General features: G+C 41.8%; 1 protein-coding gene across 4 annotated transcripts in view; it reads right to left on the reverse strand.

Annotated features, from left to right (window-relative positions):
- Nucleotides 1–20,133, reverse strand: part of GRIA1 (glutamate ionotropic receptor AMPA type subunit 1) — a 307,919-nt gene that overhangs the window by 112,446 nt on the left and 175,340 nt on the right. For all 4 annotated transcript variants that reach the window (XM_035715647.2, XM_025434094.3, XM_025434095.3 and 1 more), the window contains 2 exons: nucleotides 6,117–6,278; nucleotides 3,482–3,649 (listed from right to left, as the gene is read on the reverse strand). In XM_035715647.2, the coding sequence (XP_035571540.1) occupies nucleotides 3,482–3,649; nucleotides 6,117–6,278 (330 nt within the window). The remainder of the gene's footprint in view (nucleotides 1–3,481; nucleotides 3,650–6,116; nucleotides 6,279–20,133) is intronic.

Below are 20,133 nucleotides of genomic sequence, written 5' to 3' on the forward strand. Positions count from 1 at the left end.
GAGCTTTTAGAAATCATATCTTTGATGAGCCTATGATGTCCAAATGCTAAGAGCCTGACTTGGGGAGCTGCATCTTTTCTGCCAGCCAGAAGCAGACTTATGGGCACCCTCGTGTCTACTCCTTCCTGGAGTACTGGGAGCTTCCAGGACATGGGCTCATTACTATTCTGAACGGCTCCCTGGATGTCAGGCAAGCAGTAGGCAGGCGACTGATGATCTTCCCTCTGTTCCTGGGGAAATTACTGGAGGATGAGGGGGATAAGGGAGTGCACAGACACTATCCAAGGTCATGTGCTACTGCTAGCTGGGCCATAGCCCTGTGTCTCCTCTGCTGGGCTGGACCTCTGAGACTTCAGAGCAGTTACATATACAGAGTGAAGTAGCAAGTAGAGTTGTGTTGGAGTTCCAATTTTACTGTTTCACCACTAACCAGCTATATAATTTTGGAAAATTAAAAAAATACCTCTGAGGCTCAGTGTCTCCAATTATAAAGCACAATTAATAAAACTAGCTACCTCAGAGTATTATATTGAGGATTTAATGAGATCAAACATGTAAAATATGTTCAGAACCTCATATACATAGGAAGCCCTTAACATACTGGAGCTGGCAAGTACTGTTATTTTTAGAATAATGGGCTTATTCCTTCAGGCCTAACTCACATACATCCTAGTGTTAACACAAGCTGAACACTACAGGTCTCTTCCCAGTGTGTGACCTGAAGGCCAGTGGTTAGGGCAGCAGAGACTTGAGCCCTCAACCACAGGTTCCACGGACTGAGCGTCAGTAGGATTTGCCTAGCCGGTGGTGGGCACACAGTGGCTCCCTAGTGGCATGACTATTTTAAGAATTGGGTCTAGAAGGTGAAATGTCTGGACAGTGGCCATGACTATGTGGAAGGCCCTGGAGCTCAATATGTATAAGCAAAGGCACAGGGGGCCACAGGACAGGCCTGAGGCAGTAGAGGAACCTGGGACAGGATGGGAGTTCCTCCAGCCTCTACTGCTAAGCTGTTGTGTGATCCTGGATGAGTTACTGCCCACTCTGCATTAGCTGCCTCATCTATAAAGCAAGGGGATATGGAGTCAGTAATCTCTAAGATCTCATTCATCAATAAATTCTTGTGATTGTAGATTCTTAACAAAGATTGAAAAAGGAATCTATTTGAATAGCTGATTTATGATCAGAATGTTGGGGTTTCATGTTTATGGCTAGTTCTCCACGGTACATGCAAACCCCAATAGAAGCTAAAGAGAGTTTCCTGCAGGTAGGTCTTGCCTTATCTTATCTCCAGTGCTTGGCTCCAGGCCAGAATACACAATAGGCTTTCAGTGAGCAGCTGACTGACTACCAGGGAGGTAGACACATGTCTTGACTCAAAGACAATATAAAAGAGGTCATATTCTTTTAATTAAGGCACTTGCCACCTTCCAAACCCCACTGAAGACAGAGCAGAAGAATGAGTATACTTGACAACCAGAAAGATGTAGGTTAGACAATAAAAGAGAAAAAGATGCTTAGAATGTTTGGAGCCGTTGAAACCTGGGAGTGGTCTCTCCATCTTCCTCATTGTTATGGATAGTGTGTGTAAGAAATCTGAATGACTATTTCATTCATTCATTTCAAGGTCACTGAGAGAGCCAAGGGCCCAGCTGGACTTGGACCCCAGCTTTCCTGCTTCCTGATTCAGAACCCTTCTTGTCACCCACATAGCCTCCCAGGCTTTGTCACTGTCATGGTGGTGTCAGAATATCCTTTTGACAGGGATGTCATTAAGATGGGAGAGGCAAAGGAGTTGGAAGGGTGGTGAAGCTGAGGGCAAGTCCCTGGGACCTTCTGAAACCAGTCTCACATCGCAAACAGAATCTGTCTTGACTGTGGAGTCTGGAAGAGCATTTTAAATAAGCCAGAAGGTGGATGCTGCATCTTTGTCCATCCTTCAGAAGTTGCCCAATGTCTGCTATGCTGCCCAATGAAGGGGGCCACCCTGCATGGAGATGGGGGAGGACAGAAAGGGCTGCTGGTGTGTTGTAGTCACAAAACTGCTGCCAAAGGACAGAACTACATATTCTCTTCCATGTAAAGGCACTACATCCAAGCAGAGGAACAGCTGGTGATGTTCCTTTCTCGTCTCTTTCTCCAGGTTGTGAAAATTGCTAGAGCTGCACACGTGTGGTTGGAAAACAAATGGGGATGGTTGTACATTTTGCTCTATATTTCTCTCTCATTCAGAAATGCTCATCTCCTCCCCTGGGAGCCCAAATTCACTCTCTGTTGAATGTAGTCTTAAAAATAAAACCAGTCTTATCCAGGCAAGTCCATTGGGTGGGGTAGAGGGTAGGTCATGAGTGGAATCTTCATCTAAATATTTTTCTGTTGCTGGCTTGCCACTGTGCATGATACTATGACATTCCTTTGAGTTGACACTACCCTCTTTGCCCAGTCCCCTCTGGAAATACAGCCTTTTTTATCAGGAGGCATCAAAGGCATCATATGGTTCTATCAATCCATCTGTAGTACAAGAATCACAGGCTGGACTCCAGGTGTTTCTAGAGACTTCAAGAGACTTCAGGAGCTCTGGAAGTGATAAAACTGAGGGCGAGCTCCCAGAAGCTTCCAAACCAGGAATGTTAAATACACGCCCACATGTACCACTGTCTCATCCTTCTTGCAAGCAGACATATCGCTAATTGAATATTTATACTCTTCTCTGTTGAATCTAGATTCAGCCTAAGAATCCTTTGCATAGCCAATTGATCGTAATAGGCATGACCATTTTCTATCCCTGTTTTTAAACTATTCAGTGCAAACAAAATTGATGATTGCGATGCTGAGAAGCCAGAAAATAGGATAATAAGTACTGAGAAACATTTTCAGGGTCCCCTCATGAAATGTGCCCAGAGAGCAAAGGTAATGAAAACATACAGAAAATCAGGGTAAGAGTGGAGAATCTCCAGGAGACTGTTATAAAGGCTCAGTTTCAACTCTCTGTATTTCAAGTCCCCTCTCCAACTACAATCACCAGCTTCCCCTTTCAGTATAACCCTTAAGCAGAAAATACAGATTTTACACTATCAGAAATTTCTACTATTTTTTTAAAAAGATTTATTTATTTATTTTAGACAGACAGAGAAAGAGAAAGAGAGAGAGAGAGAGAGAATATTGAAGCAGGCTCCCCTTGAGTGGAGCAGATGCTGAGCTTAATCCCAGGACCCTGAGATCATGACCTGAGCCAAAATCAAGAGTTGGATGCTTAAACAAATGAGCCACCCAGGTGCCCCAGGAAATCCATTCTATTTTTAAAAAAATTTCTACATGAGCCTCCATGTATGCCAAGAGCCACAAACACAATGGAGAGCTTGTCCAAACTTTAGGCATGTTCTATCTACCTTTTCTTTTAAACAGCTACATCCCACCTGAAAGCAATGCTGAAATCCCCTACAAGGCTCCCATGAGAAGGGGCAGCCACTGCTGGCCTCACCTGCTGCAGAGCTCTCTGGATGTCGATCCCCTGGCCCCACGGCACAGCTGGGTTAGCCAGGCAGTCCCCAGCATTCCCTCGGCGGGATATATCAATTCTCTGCCTCCGCAGGCTCTGAAAAGCCTCAGCCATCACCTTCACCCCATCGTAGGTGAGCGCAGAGGTGTACTGGTGGGAGGAATGGAGACAGTTAGGTGTCAGAGAGAGCTGACAGGGAGGCAGGTGGGAACTCTGTCTGGGAATGTGCTTCCTGGGGATGAGAATGCCAGCAGTGGGACAGGCATGGGGACACAGAGGCACAGGTGAACCAGAAAGTGATTGTGCCTTAGATGGGGGCTGCTGCTCCTCATTAGCCCATGTTGCCCTCCTGAATTGTGAGTTCCATGTTGCCAGTTGTGACTTTCAAAGGGAAGCCAGAATTCTAGATTTTTGCGTGCAATCTTAAAACGTGGGTTCAACTGGAAAAAGAATGCATGGATTAAATACAGCACATCTACAGCTGTGATACAGTTTATGGAAAACTAATTGGTTTTCTCTGTGTTTCAGTCACCAGTTGGGAGCCAAGAAGAACTATTTACTCCATTATCCCTTGTGAGAGTAAAAGGAAAAAAAAATCCAAGAAGGGTAAACTCTTAATTATTTTCACATGTGCGTCACAAGTGGCAAATTTACATTCTGCACACTTTCCCCTTATGCTTATTCATGATAACTCTCTGTTTTTTTTTCCCTCTTGCCTAAGAGGGGGATAAAATATTGATGAAACAAAGGAGGATAACAATCCAGGTCAACATTTTCTGGCTTTGGAAATCATGTCTATCTTCATTAATGTGTCCCCAATCCTAGCTTGTTGTCTGGCACGTTTAAAGTTTACAATAGAGAGTTGTAGAATGAATGTATGAGGTTTTTTCCTGTTTTTGACTACAATTCTTTCACTTAAAAAATATATAGAGAGATATTACATTAGATTATTTTTATAATCTCCAAACTTTTAGAAGTTGGATGGGGTATTCACATATTAACTGGTATGTGGTTTGTTCGTTGTTTTAAAGCACATGTGTGATTTTGTTTAGACTTATATTGAAATCTTCATTTTAAGTTATTTTAATTCCAGTTAACATACAATGTAATATTAGTTTCAGGTGTACAATATAGTGATTTGGCACTTTCACCACCCTGTGCTCATCACAAGTGCTCTCCTTAATCCCCATCACCTGTTTCATCCACCACCACCCCCAGCACCCCAGTTGCTATCAGTTTGTTCTTTATTTTATTTTTTTAAAAGATTTTATTTATATATTTATTCATGAGAGACATAGAGAGAGAGAGAGAGGCAGAGACACAGGCAGAGGGAGAAGCAGGCTCCATGCAGGGAGCCTGACGTGGGACTTGATCCTGGGTCTCCAGGATCACGCCCTGGGCGGAAGTCGGCACTAAACCGCTGAGCCACCCGGGCTGCCCCAGTTTGTTCTTTATACTTAAGAATCTGTTTCTTGATTTCCCTCTCTCTCTCTTTTTCCCCTTTGCTCTTAACAAATGAGTGAAATTATATGGTAAATAAATCTTCAGTTTTTGAATTGCTAAATCAGTTTAAGCAAGAGTGGGATGAGAAGCATCTCAGTTAAATGGCATGCCATTCACAAAAAGAAACTGACCAAGTGGCAAGAGAACGTTGCCAACGATTCCCTGTTTGCTCCAGCTAAATAAATTTGGCCTCAGAATCCTCAACACAGTGTTCCATGCAGCCTCTGTCAAGCTATTGGGTCTAACATGGGAAAGAAATGACCTGCTATCCTTGTTCTAAACCACTACCAAATAGCAAACAAAATAGATTTTGTCTGTAGGATTTAGAGCTTCATGGCTGGAGAATGAGAGAGAGATGGTCTGCATAACTGGGAGTTCACACTCTGAAGCAGAGATGAGCTGGATATTGCTTAGATTTCTCTGATTTTTAGCTGGGTACGTTGCAGACCAGATAAAGGACTAGTTTCCTGAACAACTCAAGAAGGCTCCATCCACAAAAAATGAATGCAAACAGTATCCCACCTGGAGCTGTGCAACATGAAGGCCCTGCCCAGAATAGAGACACCATTTTCCAGCTTCCCCTTAGAGCTAGCTAGGGCTAGGTTTCTAAGATGTGGTCAATAGCAAGTGAGTAGGAGATCTGTATGGGAGATCTTTATAGGAGAACTATAAAGAACTGAAAGGAGTTCTTAAAAAAGAAGCAATTGTGTTTTTTATTTTCCTTTTTACTTTCCTACTGGGTAGAATAGTGAGTTAATTGCTGGAGCTTCAGCAGCCATTTTGGCCTATAAGGTAGCAGCCATATGTGGAGGATAGCAGAACAAGAAGATACAAAAAGCTTGAGTGTTTGACAACTGTGGAGCCATTATACAAGCCCCAGATTGCTGACTTCTGAATTTTGTTTATACAAGAGAAAAACAACATCTTTGTTTAAACCATTGTCATTCTGGATTGTCCAACCTTTACAACATACCCTTAATTCTTATGTATATATTCTTCTTAGCTTGTTCCTTTTAGAAAGTCTATCCTTTCCTAAAGTCTAACACTGCCCAGAAATCTGGGACAGGGAAAGGGACCAGGTTGGTACTTTGCTGTCTGCTGCCCATCCCCTCACCTTAGGTCTCTTCCAGTCCACTCGGGTGTGGTCTCGAGCATCACTGTTCTTCCACTGCTGCATGATCTTGGCTGGGATGGTGTCTGTGTAGTTCACCAACTGGAAACCTGTCACATTTGCTCCACTCTCCTTGAATTTGTTTAAGTCAATATCCATGAAACCCTGTGCAGGGAGGAGGGGAAAGAAGTCAGAACATGCTGCCTGTATAAATCAATTTAATCATGTTAGAGGATCACAGGATTTTCCACTGTGTTCCATAAGGTGAAACTGGATGAATGGAGAGACATTTGTACTTCCCTTCCTCCTGAAGGTTATCACTTAATTTGTACACTGTTAGCAGCACAGTGGTTAAGAGCACTTGCTCAGAAGCCAGCCTTACCTGGGTTGAAGTGCTGGCTCTGCACAGTCATTAGTTAAACTACCTTGGACTAAGTTGCCTGATGGTTTCTTGTCTAAATAACAAAGGTTAGGAAGTTGGGGAGAAAAAGTAATGTGATGATGCATGTCAGGTCTGTGGTGTAGACTGAATGGCTGGGATACCACAAATGATACCACAAATATGGAACAGAATAGACACATAAGGAGGGAAGGGCCTACTCTACCACCCACATTCCCCACCATTTTGAGAGAAGAATCTGAAGTCCATCAGGAGCAAGCTCCTGTGGGCTCCCAAAGATCACCAGCGAGTCTGTGGAAGAGGTGGGATTCTGATCTGGATTCTGACCATCGCTCACTCCATGCTCTTTCCTGTACCACAGACTAGCTTTTCTCTACCCAGTGCGGCCTGATTAATTCTAACCTCCATAAAGGATTCTTTACCAGGAGTAAATCTTTCCTCCCTATTTGGTGAAGTTCATTCAAATTCAGGAGGCCTTTAACTTCTAAAGGAAACCTGATATTTGTATAATATATTCCATAGTGCACAGTACTTTCATATCTATGTTTCACTTTATGACTTCATAAGGTAGAAATTATATGTCTATTTTCCATATAAAGAAACTGAGACAAAGTGGGAGAATTGATGACAACGTCATCCAGTGAGTCAGTGGCAGAGCATAGACCAGAACTAAAGTATTCTGAAGGTCTTTACTCATCATTTAACAAACATTTTTGAGAAACTCTAGTGCACTATTCTAATAGTGTATAAAAGTTCCTTCTCTTGTGAAGCTTACATTCTAGTCAATAAACATTATGTAGCATAGTATATACAATGAAATCCTATATACCATCCAAGTCTCTTAATTTCTCATTGACTTATCTAGTTCCTTGTTTAAAAGATCTAGTCCTAAACAACTCTGACTCAAAGATCCTCCCCCAAATCCCCACAAGTGCCTCTAAAATTTTGATTATTATTTATATTTTATAAGTAAGCCAAGCTCAGTTCTACTCAGAGCCTATGTCCTAGCTCTTCTCTCTGCCTCAAAATGTTCTTTCTCTGGCTGGATCCTTTCTGTCTTTAGGATCTCAGCCAAAATGCAGTCTCTTCAGAGAGCTCTTTCCTGGCCTCTTATCTAAAGATCCAATTCCCACCCTGTGGTAGATGCTGTCAATAAGTACTCTGCTCATTTACACTTCCCTTTATACATTGATATTTCATTTTTAAAAGACTTTATTTTTGAGAGAAAGAGGGAGAGAGAGAGACAGAGACAGAGACAGAGATGACAAGTAGGGAGGTGGGGCAGAGGGAGAAGGAGAAGGGGAAGCAAGACTCCATGCTGAGCAGGGAGCCTGATGTAGGACTTGATCCTAGGACCCTGAAATCATGATTTGAGCTGAAGCTGATGTGTAGCCCACTAAGCCATGCAGGTGCCCCTGCTATTTCACTTTTTATACTAACTACAAGTACCTATTACTTCAACTCTGTGGGAATTAATACACCCAAGAGCAGCATCCAACCAATGACAAATGGAAAGCTAGTAGATTAATACTCCCGGATCTTTTCCCCAGCAGTGGGGGATGGGTGGAGGAGAGGACAACCCTCAGGCCCATTCTACATTAATGTCTAGAGCTTCCTTTAAGGGATTAGGCTCCTGCAGGAGTATGTGTCTTGATTGTGCACCTTTATGGGATGCTGGCCTGTCCCTTCCTAACTTCCCAGATTCCCTAATTGGTACCCAAAGAAACCACTTGTTCTTGAATCCTTGTCTTTTTTTTTTAATAATAAATTTATTTTTTATTGGTGTTCAATTTGCCAACATACAGAATAACACCCAGTGCTCATCCTGTCAAGTGCCCCCCTCAGTGCCCATCACCCATTCACCCCCACCCCCCGCCCTCCTCCCCTTCCACCACCCCTAGTTCATTTCCCAGGGTTAGGAATCTTCATGTTCTGTCTCCCTTTCTGATATTTCCTACCCATTTCTTCTCCCTTCCCTTCTATTCCCTTTCACTATTATTTATTTGAATCCTTGTCTTAAGTCCTACTTCTAGAAGACACCAATAAGTCATCCCACCACCCAGTCCAGCCAGTTCCTTCTTAGTGTCCTGTTTTAGTTTCTCCAGGGTGTTTTTCCCTATTTGAAAAAAGATCTCTTTTACTCATTTGATCCCTTGTCTTCCTTTTCCCATTGGAGTATTGGCTCCATGAGGACAGGGAGCTTTTCTCTTTTGTTCATTGATATGCCCTGAAGCCTGGCATCTAGAGCAATGTCTGGTATACAGCAGATGCTCAATATATATTTGCTGCATGAGTGAATAAAAGTCAGAGACTTCCTCAAGCAAGAATGCTAATTAGGCAAGGGAAATATGATAAGCAGACAGCAAATGTCAGTGGATGAATTTAATTGGTTGGAAAGAGAAGCTCAGGTTAACTTTTCCCATAGCCACAGTTTATAGACTTTCACAGAGGTTTACTGATTTGCACAACAGTCTAGCAAGTTGTTAGTACAGATAGAAATAAGGATATATACTTGAAGACATTGTACCACGTAGGAGATATTCCATCACTGGTTAAAAGCTAATGCACAGTTGAGAAATTTCTCATCATTTTTAGAGAACTTTAAAAAGAACATCTTGTTCATAAACTAACTATTGAGAGAATCAAATGGAAATTATCTCCTTCAGTCATCTTCTGTCACTCGAAATCTATTAGCCAGCTCCTGGGCATTTTGCACTAAATGCCCCCATCTTGAACATAATGGGGGCCACAGTAAACGGCAGAGTTTATTTGAACATAAATGTCACTCGCTCCCATCATCAGAATGTCTGACTACAAGGTTAATGGAGCCAAACCTTGGTTATGTCTAATCAAACTTATGGGACCCTCTAATGGAACTCCTTGTGCTCCCCTGGGAAGGACTGGGCAGAGGATGATAAACTCCTATCTGTGATGTCAGGTAAAAAAAAAAAAAACATTAGGGAATGACTTGAGGTCAACGTACATTCATCTAATAGCTGGCATTTTCCCTCCCATGTAAGATCTCTTGCTGGAATGGTCATCTTGAATCTCTATTATGTACTTAATCACTAGGAAATGAGTCTTTTATAGTGACTATGTTTGATTTTTCCATAATGCAAGAAAATGGACTCTGCCAGTATAGACAAATGCTCTTGACTAAGAAGGAGAAATAAATGCATTAACTGTTTGCCTACTACTTAACTGGAAAGTCCAACTCATTCTATTTCCTGAGAATGCTTATAGAACAAGGTTCAAGGTTTAACAAAATAATTTTCTAATTTTCTTTGCCATTTTATTTAAAAAAACCCAATAACTTTGGGTAATGTTTGATATTTAGAATATTTTTCTTACTCTGCTTAATCTGTGATATTAGTTATAGGTGTAAGGATGTAACATTGGTAATTATATTTTATTAAGGGTTTAAACTATGAAGTTTAATAGTCACCATTCTATTTGAGCCATTTTGTCCATTTTATAACATGCCCCCAAACACTGGGTCCATTGCTCTGTACACTGTACTATTGAATACAAATGAAATCAATGCACAAGATGCTTCAAGTTATTTGGTATAACAAACCAGGTCTTCTAAACCCAGGCTCCTTCCAACTGTCCCTGCAGAGCTGTACCAGCTGCTGCTCTTCAGAGGGTGACTCTGTTTCTCATCTAAAATAATGTTTTGAGGCACCTGGGTGGCTCATTCAGTTAAGCATCTGCCTTTGGGTCAGGTCATGATATCAGGGTCCTGGGATTGAGCATTGCGTCAGGCTCTCTGCTCAGCAGGGAGTCTGCTTGTCCCTCTTGCTCTGCTCTTCCTCCCTGCTCATGCTCTCTCTTGCTCTCTCTCTCTCTCTCCCTCAAATAAATATATACAATCTTAAAAAAATAAATTACACGTTGTGACAAGTGAGCTCTTGGAGCTGTTATGTCCCTATGCTCCTGTGTGCTGTTTTGACACCTCTATGGCCCTTCATACTGTCCCACGTGTGTCCGATGAATGTGTGACATAAGATGAATACTCTGCCTCCTGTCTTCATTCAAGCATAGATGACCTGGCTGGTGTACTGCAGGCTCTCAGAATAGAGGTCCTCAACCTGAGGGATATATCAGAATAACTTCAAGAGCTTTATAGTCATCTCTAAGGATTTTCATTCAGTAACTCTGGAGAGGAAACTGGACACCTGTATTTTTAAAATTTTTTAAAAGATTTTATTTATTTGAGACAGCAAGAGCACACACACAAGCACAGAGGGAGTGAGGGAGCAGACTCCCTGCTGAGCAGAGAGCCCTATTTGGGGCTGGATCCTAGGGCCCTGAGATCATGACCTGAGCTGAAGGCAGATACTTAACTGACTAAACCCAGGTACCCTTAGACACCTGTATTTTTATAAAATGCTAATGCTAACAAAAAATCAAAGTTCAATGTATTAAAATTATAAAGATACTCATTAGAATAATTCCAAATGATAGCACAAATAACAAACATTGAGGAATAGGTGTGCAGGATAGTATAAGATGATTGATCATCTTTCTAATGGGAGAGTCACAGATAGGATTAAAATTGATTAAGGAAGAGAAAGAGACACATTCTGTATATTATGTAGAAATGTGGAGGAAACCACCAGAATCACCAAACACAGAAAAGGCTTAAGATAGTTATTTTTAATAAGTATGAGATTGAAGAGAACAGGCATTTGCTTTTTATTTTATACCCTTCTGTAATATTTTTTCTATTTCACTATATGAATATAGTTCCTTTTTATACTATGAAAAAATAAAAATAGCTTCTCCAAATAATTCTGATGTACTTTGATGGTTAGGAATCATCTGTCAGTGGAGGAAGGAGTGGCTGTGGCAGAACAAGGAAGATAAGTTGTCTCATTTATTGAAACTTTGTTATGGTGTGTTAAGGGAGCCTTGCTTACTTTGTTATCTCCTGGGTTGGAGATAAAGAATACTGGCACAGTTAACTGCTCCACTGAAACATAGCTTCAGAAGAATTGCTCATAAGAATAACAAAAACAGGAATAATGGCTGAAGTTCTACTTCATATGCATTACATAACTTCATCTCAACAACCTTCTGAGAGTGATAAGTTTACTGTCATTTAAAAATGAAAAATGAAATAATTAGTCAACAGTCACCCTTAGATTTATTTTAAACATTTCCCAAGTTCTTATCCTGAGCCAGGCATTCTGTTAAATGCTTTATATAGATAATCTTATTTTATCCCCCAAACAACCCTGAAAGGTGAATATGCACAGTAGGCACCAGATGCTTATTTGCATAAATGAGTTGAGTGAGTATCCATCCCAATTTTATGTTGAAGAGCTGTGGTTCAGAGACTTTTGGAAACTCTCTTGAGATCACACAGCAAGCAAGAATTCAGACCATAGTCCAATCATAAAATCTGTCTTCTTTGTCAATATGTTACATTTCCTTCCAGGTAGAGGAACACATGAACTTAGCTTTAGAATGGAGCTGCCAGACTGTCCAAAGAGGGACAAAGAAACTATGACAGTGTGGATGACATAGCTAATAGCCCTGAATAAATGATTCACCTTGCTGAAGAGAGGCCTTCTAGTACAGCTTTCTAGCTTTTTTTTTTTTTAAAGATTTTATTTATTTATTAATGAGAAGCAGAGAGAGAGAGAGAGAGAGAGAGAGAGGGGGGCAGAGACAGGCAGAGGGAGAAGCAGGCTCCATGCAGGGAGCCCGACGTGGGACTCGATCCTGGGACTCCAGGATCATGCCCTGGGCTGATGGGCAGTGCTAAGCCGCTGAGCCACCCGGGGTTGCCCTACAGCTTTCTATCTTAAAGGAGTATTTGTGGTTGAACATCCTAGGTTTCTTTCCTTGACACTAATCTCTGAAGATTGGCTAGATGTTTCTCAAGCCCCTGATTTATCTAAAGTCTATTAGTGCCCACCTACCCTACATCCAAACCCAGGGGGTCGGCAAATATTTTCTGTAAAGGGCCAGATTGTGAATATTTTCGGCTTTGCAGGCCATATGGCTTCTGCTGTAATTATTCAACTCTGCCATTATAGCATGAAAGCAGCCATAGACAATAGTAAATGAATGAGCATGGCTGTGTCCCAACAAAATTTATTTATGGACACTGAAATTTGAATTTCATATGATTTTCACAAGTCATGAAATATCATTCTTTTCATTTTTTCCAATAATTTAAAACTGTAAAAACCATTCTTAGCTCATGAGCCAAACAAAATGAGGTGACAGCTGGAACTGACCCTTAGACCACAGTTTACTGACACCTGATACAAAGATGTTGGAGATCAGACCAAATCCCTCATTGTACATATGGGGAAAGTGAGCTCCAGAGAGGACACTAGAGGCCTAAGGCCATATAGCTAGTTAGGGGATTAGCTGGGGTTACAACCTGACTCCCTTATATGTCATTGCAGGAGCAGTGCAATGCTGACCAGCTATTGGAATAGAATGGGAGTAAAAGTGCTTAATTAAGTAGTTAACATAGACATTCCTTCTAACGTCAATTATAATTTTCAAAGGATTAGAATGAAAAGCCATTTCAAATAATTATGATATCCTAAAGAGATGTTTAACACTATAACTACATTGGATATGCTTTCATGTAGCTGTGAAGATTTAGAAAATGCTTTCAGGATCATGAAGAGGCTCTGGGCTATCATTATGACTATTAATTATCACGTGTGGCTGGAAACAAAAGAACTGATTATACACACTTATTGGTTACTTAACCTCTCCAAGGCTCAGTTCTCTGGTCTTCAAAATGCAAATATAATAGCACCTACAGCATAGAAGCAGTGGAAGTTTGAAAAGAATACATTTAAGCACTTAAAACTGTGTCTAGCACATAGTAAGTGCTTAGTGAACATTCGCTATTATCACCAATATCATTATCATGGCCTCAAAAGAAGTTAGGTGTTGCTAGAACTGCTTCAAAACCAGGCAGTGGGCCAAGCAAGACGCCTGAGAGAACATGAGGCAGGTGTACAGGGACACTGCTGTTGGAGGATGAAAAGCTTTATCTTCAAAGCTAGATTTCCTTTTTCTCTAGGATGCTTTCAAGGGGGTCACGTGCAAGCGGTTCAGCCCTCATCATCCTGCTTGCATGGACACCACATCCGTCAGAAGGAAGAGGGAACATCCAGCATTGTTAAAGGGGCCAGGAAGAAGGTTTATTAAACAAGACCTGGGACACTAGAAAGACTACTGGCTTCTGTTTCATCCCCGTGAGATCTAGAAGAGGTAGCGTTAGAATAAATCAAAGAAACTACTTTATCCTGAGAAGGGCACAAGTTGAACATGCCAAATTTCCCCCACTCATCAGATAGATTCTTAGATGACAGCTCCAAAGAGAGGATGGTTACAGGGAAGTGAAGTTTGAAAAGTCTTGTTGCATTAGAAATACTGGAGAAAGTGGGAATAATCAACCTGAAAAATGCTGGAAACTGAGAAGGTAAGCGGAGGATGTATGCAGATCCTGGAAGGGCTGTCATGGGAAAGAAGGGGAATATTTATTCACCAAGACTCCAGAAGGCAAGCCTGTACCTGTGAATGGATAGAAATCACGGCAGGCAGATTTGGGCTAGAATATAATGACAACTGCCATAGCGCCTAAGATGTGTCAAAGCCTGTACTGGTAGTAGGCATAATGCTAAGGGCTTTATTTTTATTATCTCACTTAATCCTCATAACAAACCTGTGGATCGGGTACTTTTACCATTACCATTATGCAAATGAGAAAACTGAGACTTAACTGAATGGGAATGGCTTCTGCCCAATATCACACAGCCAATGATGGGCAGAGACCACAGTTGTAGCAGGTAACAAGACATTCGGCTTGTTTTCCCAGCACTGTACATCCTGCCTCCTCACTGCTAGTCCTGTCAGTCTGACTCCTCCATCTCCTGCAGCGAAGCAAGTGGGATGGCCTGAATCTCTACAGTAGGAAGGATTTAGCAGGTCTCCAGGAGATGAGGACGTTTGCCTTCAGTTCCTTTAATGTGACCTGCTGCTTGAAATTGTTTCTATCACACTGAGGTCTGTCTCTCTCCCTGAACCTGCAGTTGTCCTTCATGCCTGCTCCAAGAGACTGTGGGCTCCCAGGGGGTGGGACCTCAGTCCCCACCATATTTGCAACACAGCACCCGGAGCACACAGATGGCTCAATTCCAGCTAAGGAATTAAGGAAGAGATAGCAAATGTCTTTGCTCACCCTTTTCATTTCTCTCACATGCTTCCACCCTATCACCTCTCAGCTTTTGTCCTCTGGATTAAAGTGGGCTTTTCATTGACTTTTCCATGTAGTATATTCTGAACTAGGTCATAAATAAGAATTGTCAAGAAAACAGATTTAGGGACAGTCACACAAGTTCTGTCCTGTCTTTGAACCATAAGAGCTGTTTGCCTTTGGGCAATGGTCTCAATCTTTCCTTGCACTAGTTTATCGATCTGTAAAGAAGAGCATTGGCTGGATCAATGATCATTCAAGCTATGTTCCCAGGTTGCAAGCATTTTAGAGGTCACCATGATGGGGTAGGGGAATGCAAAAGAATGGGGTCCTAGATCCCTATCCTCCCTCTATGAAAGCAGCACTTTTTTTCATCTGTTTTACATGTTGGGGGCGCCCACCAAGATTCCATTTGAAAATAGAGCTTTTAACTAAAAAGTTTAGAAACTTCTAAGCCAGTTGATTTCTCTCATAAGGGCTCTTCCAGCTTTGATCTACAGTTCTGTGAACACATAGGTGTGTGCACATGAATATGGATATATATGAATTCATGGAATATTCCTTAGCTGAGGACTCAGTTGTGTCCTCAAATCACCATGTCTCTGCATAAGGGTCTTCACATTTTCCTATTTTAGTCACTTTAACCAACCAAAACTTAAATGTATCCTCACTTTACATAATCCCTGGTAACATGCAGTCTTATCTGGTTTCTGCAAAGTCAATAAGACATTGTAGCTGTGTTTAAATCAGCTAAAACACTGTCTGTATTGGAAAAAACCACTAGTGTTAACTTATCCAAGTGCATTTGAAACCAGGGAGGCAGGTACCTGTATGCTTGGATATCTGTCAACACCCAGGTGTCCATTGTTGCCAAAGTATTGTCAAAGCCAGTCAGGTTGTCTCAGTCCAGGGGTTTAGGATAAAATGCTGGCACTTTGTGTCAGAAGATCCAGGGCCCCCTGACGGGGTTACTGATGCATGGGCCAACAAATACATTATTTGGCCTGATACTGGTTAGTCTCCCCGAGCTTCCATTTATGTTAACAGTGTTCTAACTGGCTGCAGTCAGAGGTGACACCTGGCCAGAATAAGAGCCAAAGGTCAAATTCAAAATTCAGCCTAGTGTGGGGCCTAGAGTTCTTGGCTGACTTGAAACCAACAACGTCTTCCTTTTACATTGATCCAAACCTTCCTGTCCAGGGAGGATCAGGTGAAGACTACAGAAAACCTATGTTTTGATGAAATGCCAGCTTAAGCATTTTCAAAGTGTCTCAATACAGTAGGTGTCTATTGAATGCTTGGTGAAAAATGAATGACAGTCCAAACATTAGATAAATTTGAAATCTACTAGAATGGGGAAAGGAATGTTTTAGTTTAGTTACTCATTTAATGCTCCCATTCATCTCTGAGTACTTAATATTGCAAAGAACATAGTAGACAAAGCAGTGCAGTCAAGAATCACAGGTGTGATCCCTGCTTTCAAGTTATTTATGATTTAGTGAGGAATGTCACTATTACCCAAGTAATTGTAGAGCAACTAAATGAACAAAACCTGACCTTGGCGTTTAGGGAAGGCTCCCTGGTAGAAGCAATGAAGCCTGAAAGAGGACATTTGGTTGGGTGAAAAGTGCAAGGAATAGCCTTTTAAGCAGAAAACATATATGCTTGGAGGTTCCAATTCAGAATGACAAAGGGCAGTAAATCAGAGGAAGCACATGTTACACACCAGCCTGGATTCAAATTTCAGCTCTTTTATCTCCTAGCTCTTGGCTACAGGCAAGCTACTTAACTTTTCTGTGTCTTGAGATCCTTCACTGTAAAATAAGGATTATTATTTTATTGATATCCTATGACTGGTGAAGATTACCTAATGAACATATGTTAAATTCTTAGAATGATGCCTGGCACAAAGTAAGTACTCACTTAGAGCCTCACAACTCATGGGACTCCATGTTCCTTCCATTATATTATCTGCTTTTCTGTTTTAAAAAGAGGGACAAGTAAGAAGTAAGGACTGAGCCCTTGCATTTACACATTATCCCAACCTCCCGCCACAATTGGTGCTGAAGCATCTGTTCCTTCTGCTTCTAAGCTGGTGGTGGCAAGGAGGTTTCATGCTCTGAAAGAGCAATTGCAGACACTGTCTTGCATATCTGGAATAGTCTGTTAACTCAGCATGGAAAGGACTATTCCAAATCAGCCAAAGTGTGCATGGCTTGCAAGAGCAAAGGCTACTAGCACTGAATGCTTAAGATTAATGGAGCAGCATCTCCCTAGTGATGAAAGAAGCCAATGTGGGATGGGCATTTTGTTTTTGATATCCCTGGACTGTAGAGAGAGGCAGGAAAACTAGAACCATAATTTATGGAAATTACAGATCCGCAAAAGTCCTCTTGACAATTTATTCCTTTAAAAAACATCATATCAAATCTTCAACAAATTGAGACTCTGCATATATATATATATATATATATATATATATATATATAATTTTTTTTTTTTGCAAATGATAATGAGTCACTGTCAGAATTGGGATGAGACCCCAGGCTTCTGCTGCACCCATTGTTCTAAAACTCGGCATAAAATAGCTCATTTTATCTTTAACTTGTAAAGTGCGTATTCATATTCCCACCTACAGATAAGGAAACTGAGGTACAGGGAGGTGAAGTGACTTGCTCAGTGTCACAGCTAGTAAGTGGGTGAGTCAAAATTCAAACCAAGGAAGTTTCAGGAGGAAAGGAGTTTATTTCTCAGATTTGTTCAATCGTAATACCAGGCCTCAGAGTTGCAAGTTTTCCCTAATTTGGGCAATGTGGCCCGATGAAGAACAAACCTAATTTTTAGGTCTAGAGAGATCTGAGTTCAAATTCTAGCTTTAGCCCCATGACCTTAGAAAATTTCTTTCAGAAACTTGAACCTCTTTTTTTCTCATTCATAAAATGGGAATATGATCTCATTTTTCTTGGAGGGATACAGAAACTCTCAGAGGTCTCTAGAGTGAATTAGTCTAGTGAGGTATAAGTGTGAAGAGCAACAGACTGGACTTTGTCCTATGGAATGCTTGGGCCACTTAGCAAGTAAGGATCCTTTGGGATCTGGGATTTGGCTTTCTTCCCACCTACTTCCTCTTTGCTTCCAGAGTTTCTGCAATGTCAGTGTTGGTGATCATAAAGCAAACCATGTGTTTGCACTGTTCTAGGAGAGTGAGGTGAGAGAAACTGGAGGGAGCAAAGGGTGTATGGAAGAGAGAATGGGAAGCTGCAGGGGGTCTCATCAGTGAAGAGAGACTGTGATAGGGGTCAGGAAGGCTGGAAGGAACACCTCTGAACCTTTTTCTTGGTCTCCATGTTTCTGCCTGTTTCTTTCTCACACACACACACACACACACACACATACACACACACACACTCACACACAGGCACAGTGCGGAAACTGAGAGGCAGCAGTGGGGGGTATGAAGCACAAAGAACAGAGCAAACAATTGCTCCAAATCCCAGGCCCAGCTCTATTGTTTAACTTCTCAGTGACCTAAAGCAGGTCACTTCCCTTCTCTGGGCCTTAAGTGCTCATTTATAAAATAAGGGGCTGAGTGAGATGAGCTCCTAGGGACCCTTCAGCACTAGCTCTTTTGGACTTTTCACTTTTTTTAAGGATTTTATTTATTTATTCATGAGAGAGAGGCAGAGACATAGGCAGAGGGAGAAGCAGGCTCCATGCAGGGAGCCCGATGTGAGACTCGATCCCGGGACTCCAGGATCACGCCCTGGGCCAAAGGCAGGTGCTAAACCGCTGAGCCACCCAGGGATGCCCTCTCTTGGACACTTCAAACCAAGGCAAAGGCATGCTCTTCATAGAACCACTGGCCACACGGATTCACTGTCATCCTTCCCAGACACCCTGTAGCCTATAGAGGACTCTCTAGTCTCTGACTACCATGCTCTGGCAACTCAGATGGCCATTTATGGGGGCTTGCATAATTACCTCACACTGATTTTTTCTTGCATTTTTAAAAAATAGGCTCCAATTTTTGGAGTGTGGAGTCCAATGTGGGGCTTAAACTCATAACCCTGAGATCAAGACCTGAGATGAGATCCAGAGTCGGACACTCAACCAACTAAGTCACCCAAGCGCTCCCTCTCACTTTCTTTAGAACTTCAGTTACATGTTCCAATCTGGCTGGAAGACAAGGCCTTGTTGCTTCAGGACAAAAGTTAAGCTGTGTGATTCTTCTCTTATGAGAAACTTCCCATAGGAGCCCCGTGCAGTGCTAGGCTCAAGGACATGCTTGATCCACCCTTGATGATAGATTGGTTGTCTGTTAGAAGCATGTACTGTGAAAACATATTGAGGGAACAGAGAGGTGCTCAGGCCGGAAGAACAAACACCAAACACAAGTAGAGTAGGCATTTCTAAGCATGTGAAGGTTGCTTTGTGGAAGGGCAGCAGACATATTCTGCAAGGCTTCCAAGAGAGCACATGGTGCCAAAAGTGCAGAGAGGGTTGCACGGCAGCTGGGCCCCCTTTGAGGAAGACTAGAAACCTCAGATCTATTTGAGGAGAGAAAGGGCTGCCTGAGGGCAGTGAGTTCCCTACCACTGGATATCATTCAAGCAGGAACTGGATGGATGGGCTTCTATTAGGGGTGTTGTAGAGGAGATTCTGGCCCTTTATGGGAAGTGGATTAAAAGCCCTCTTAGGCCCATCTTTGTCTACTCATGTGCATATTCATAACTGTGTTCACATTTCCAGTACTTCTGCTACTCTTAGCATTTTGTATTCAAGGGTTTTGCCTGTAAGAGCATGTGATGTGTAGGTATGAACATTGTTTATTTCCTGAGCAGTCATTTCCCTCATTCATTCATTTAGTGACTTTTTAAAGAACACCTGTTACATGCAGCTCCCTCTGCCAGGCCCTGGCAGAATTCATCAGTGAACAAGGCAGACCTGTTTCTTCCTCTAGGAGCTTAAAGACAAACAGAGATGAAGACATTACATAATTGTGAGTCAGTCATGGATGAGGTTTGGTTTGGGAGAGGGTTGAGGGACCTCAAGACAGTATTGTGTCCCCGGATATTAAATGTCTTTTTTCACCCACTATTGATAATGATGATGATGGTACGATGATTATTATGGTGGCAATTACTAACACTTATTGAGTGCTTATTTGGGCCAAATATTTACTAGACACACTTTATAACTTTAATTGTCATAATACCAATGAGGAGGTAGACAATATCACATTATTCCCTCTTTTACAGATGAGGCAAGGAATGTTTAGAACAAGTAGGTAACTTGACTAATATCATATGGCTAATAGATATAAAGCCAGAATTTAAAGCCAAGTCTGTTGGACCTTCAACAACCCTTCCCAACTGCACCTCCTG

Source organism: Canis lupus, chromosome 4 (assembly GCF_003254725.2).
Source record: "Canis lupus dingo isolate Sandy chromosome 4, ASM325472v2, whole genome shotgun sequence".
Taxonomy (NCBI): Eukaryota; Metazoa; Chordata; class Mammalia; order Carnivora; family Canidae; genus Canis; species Canis lupus.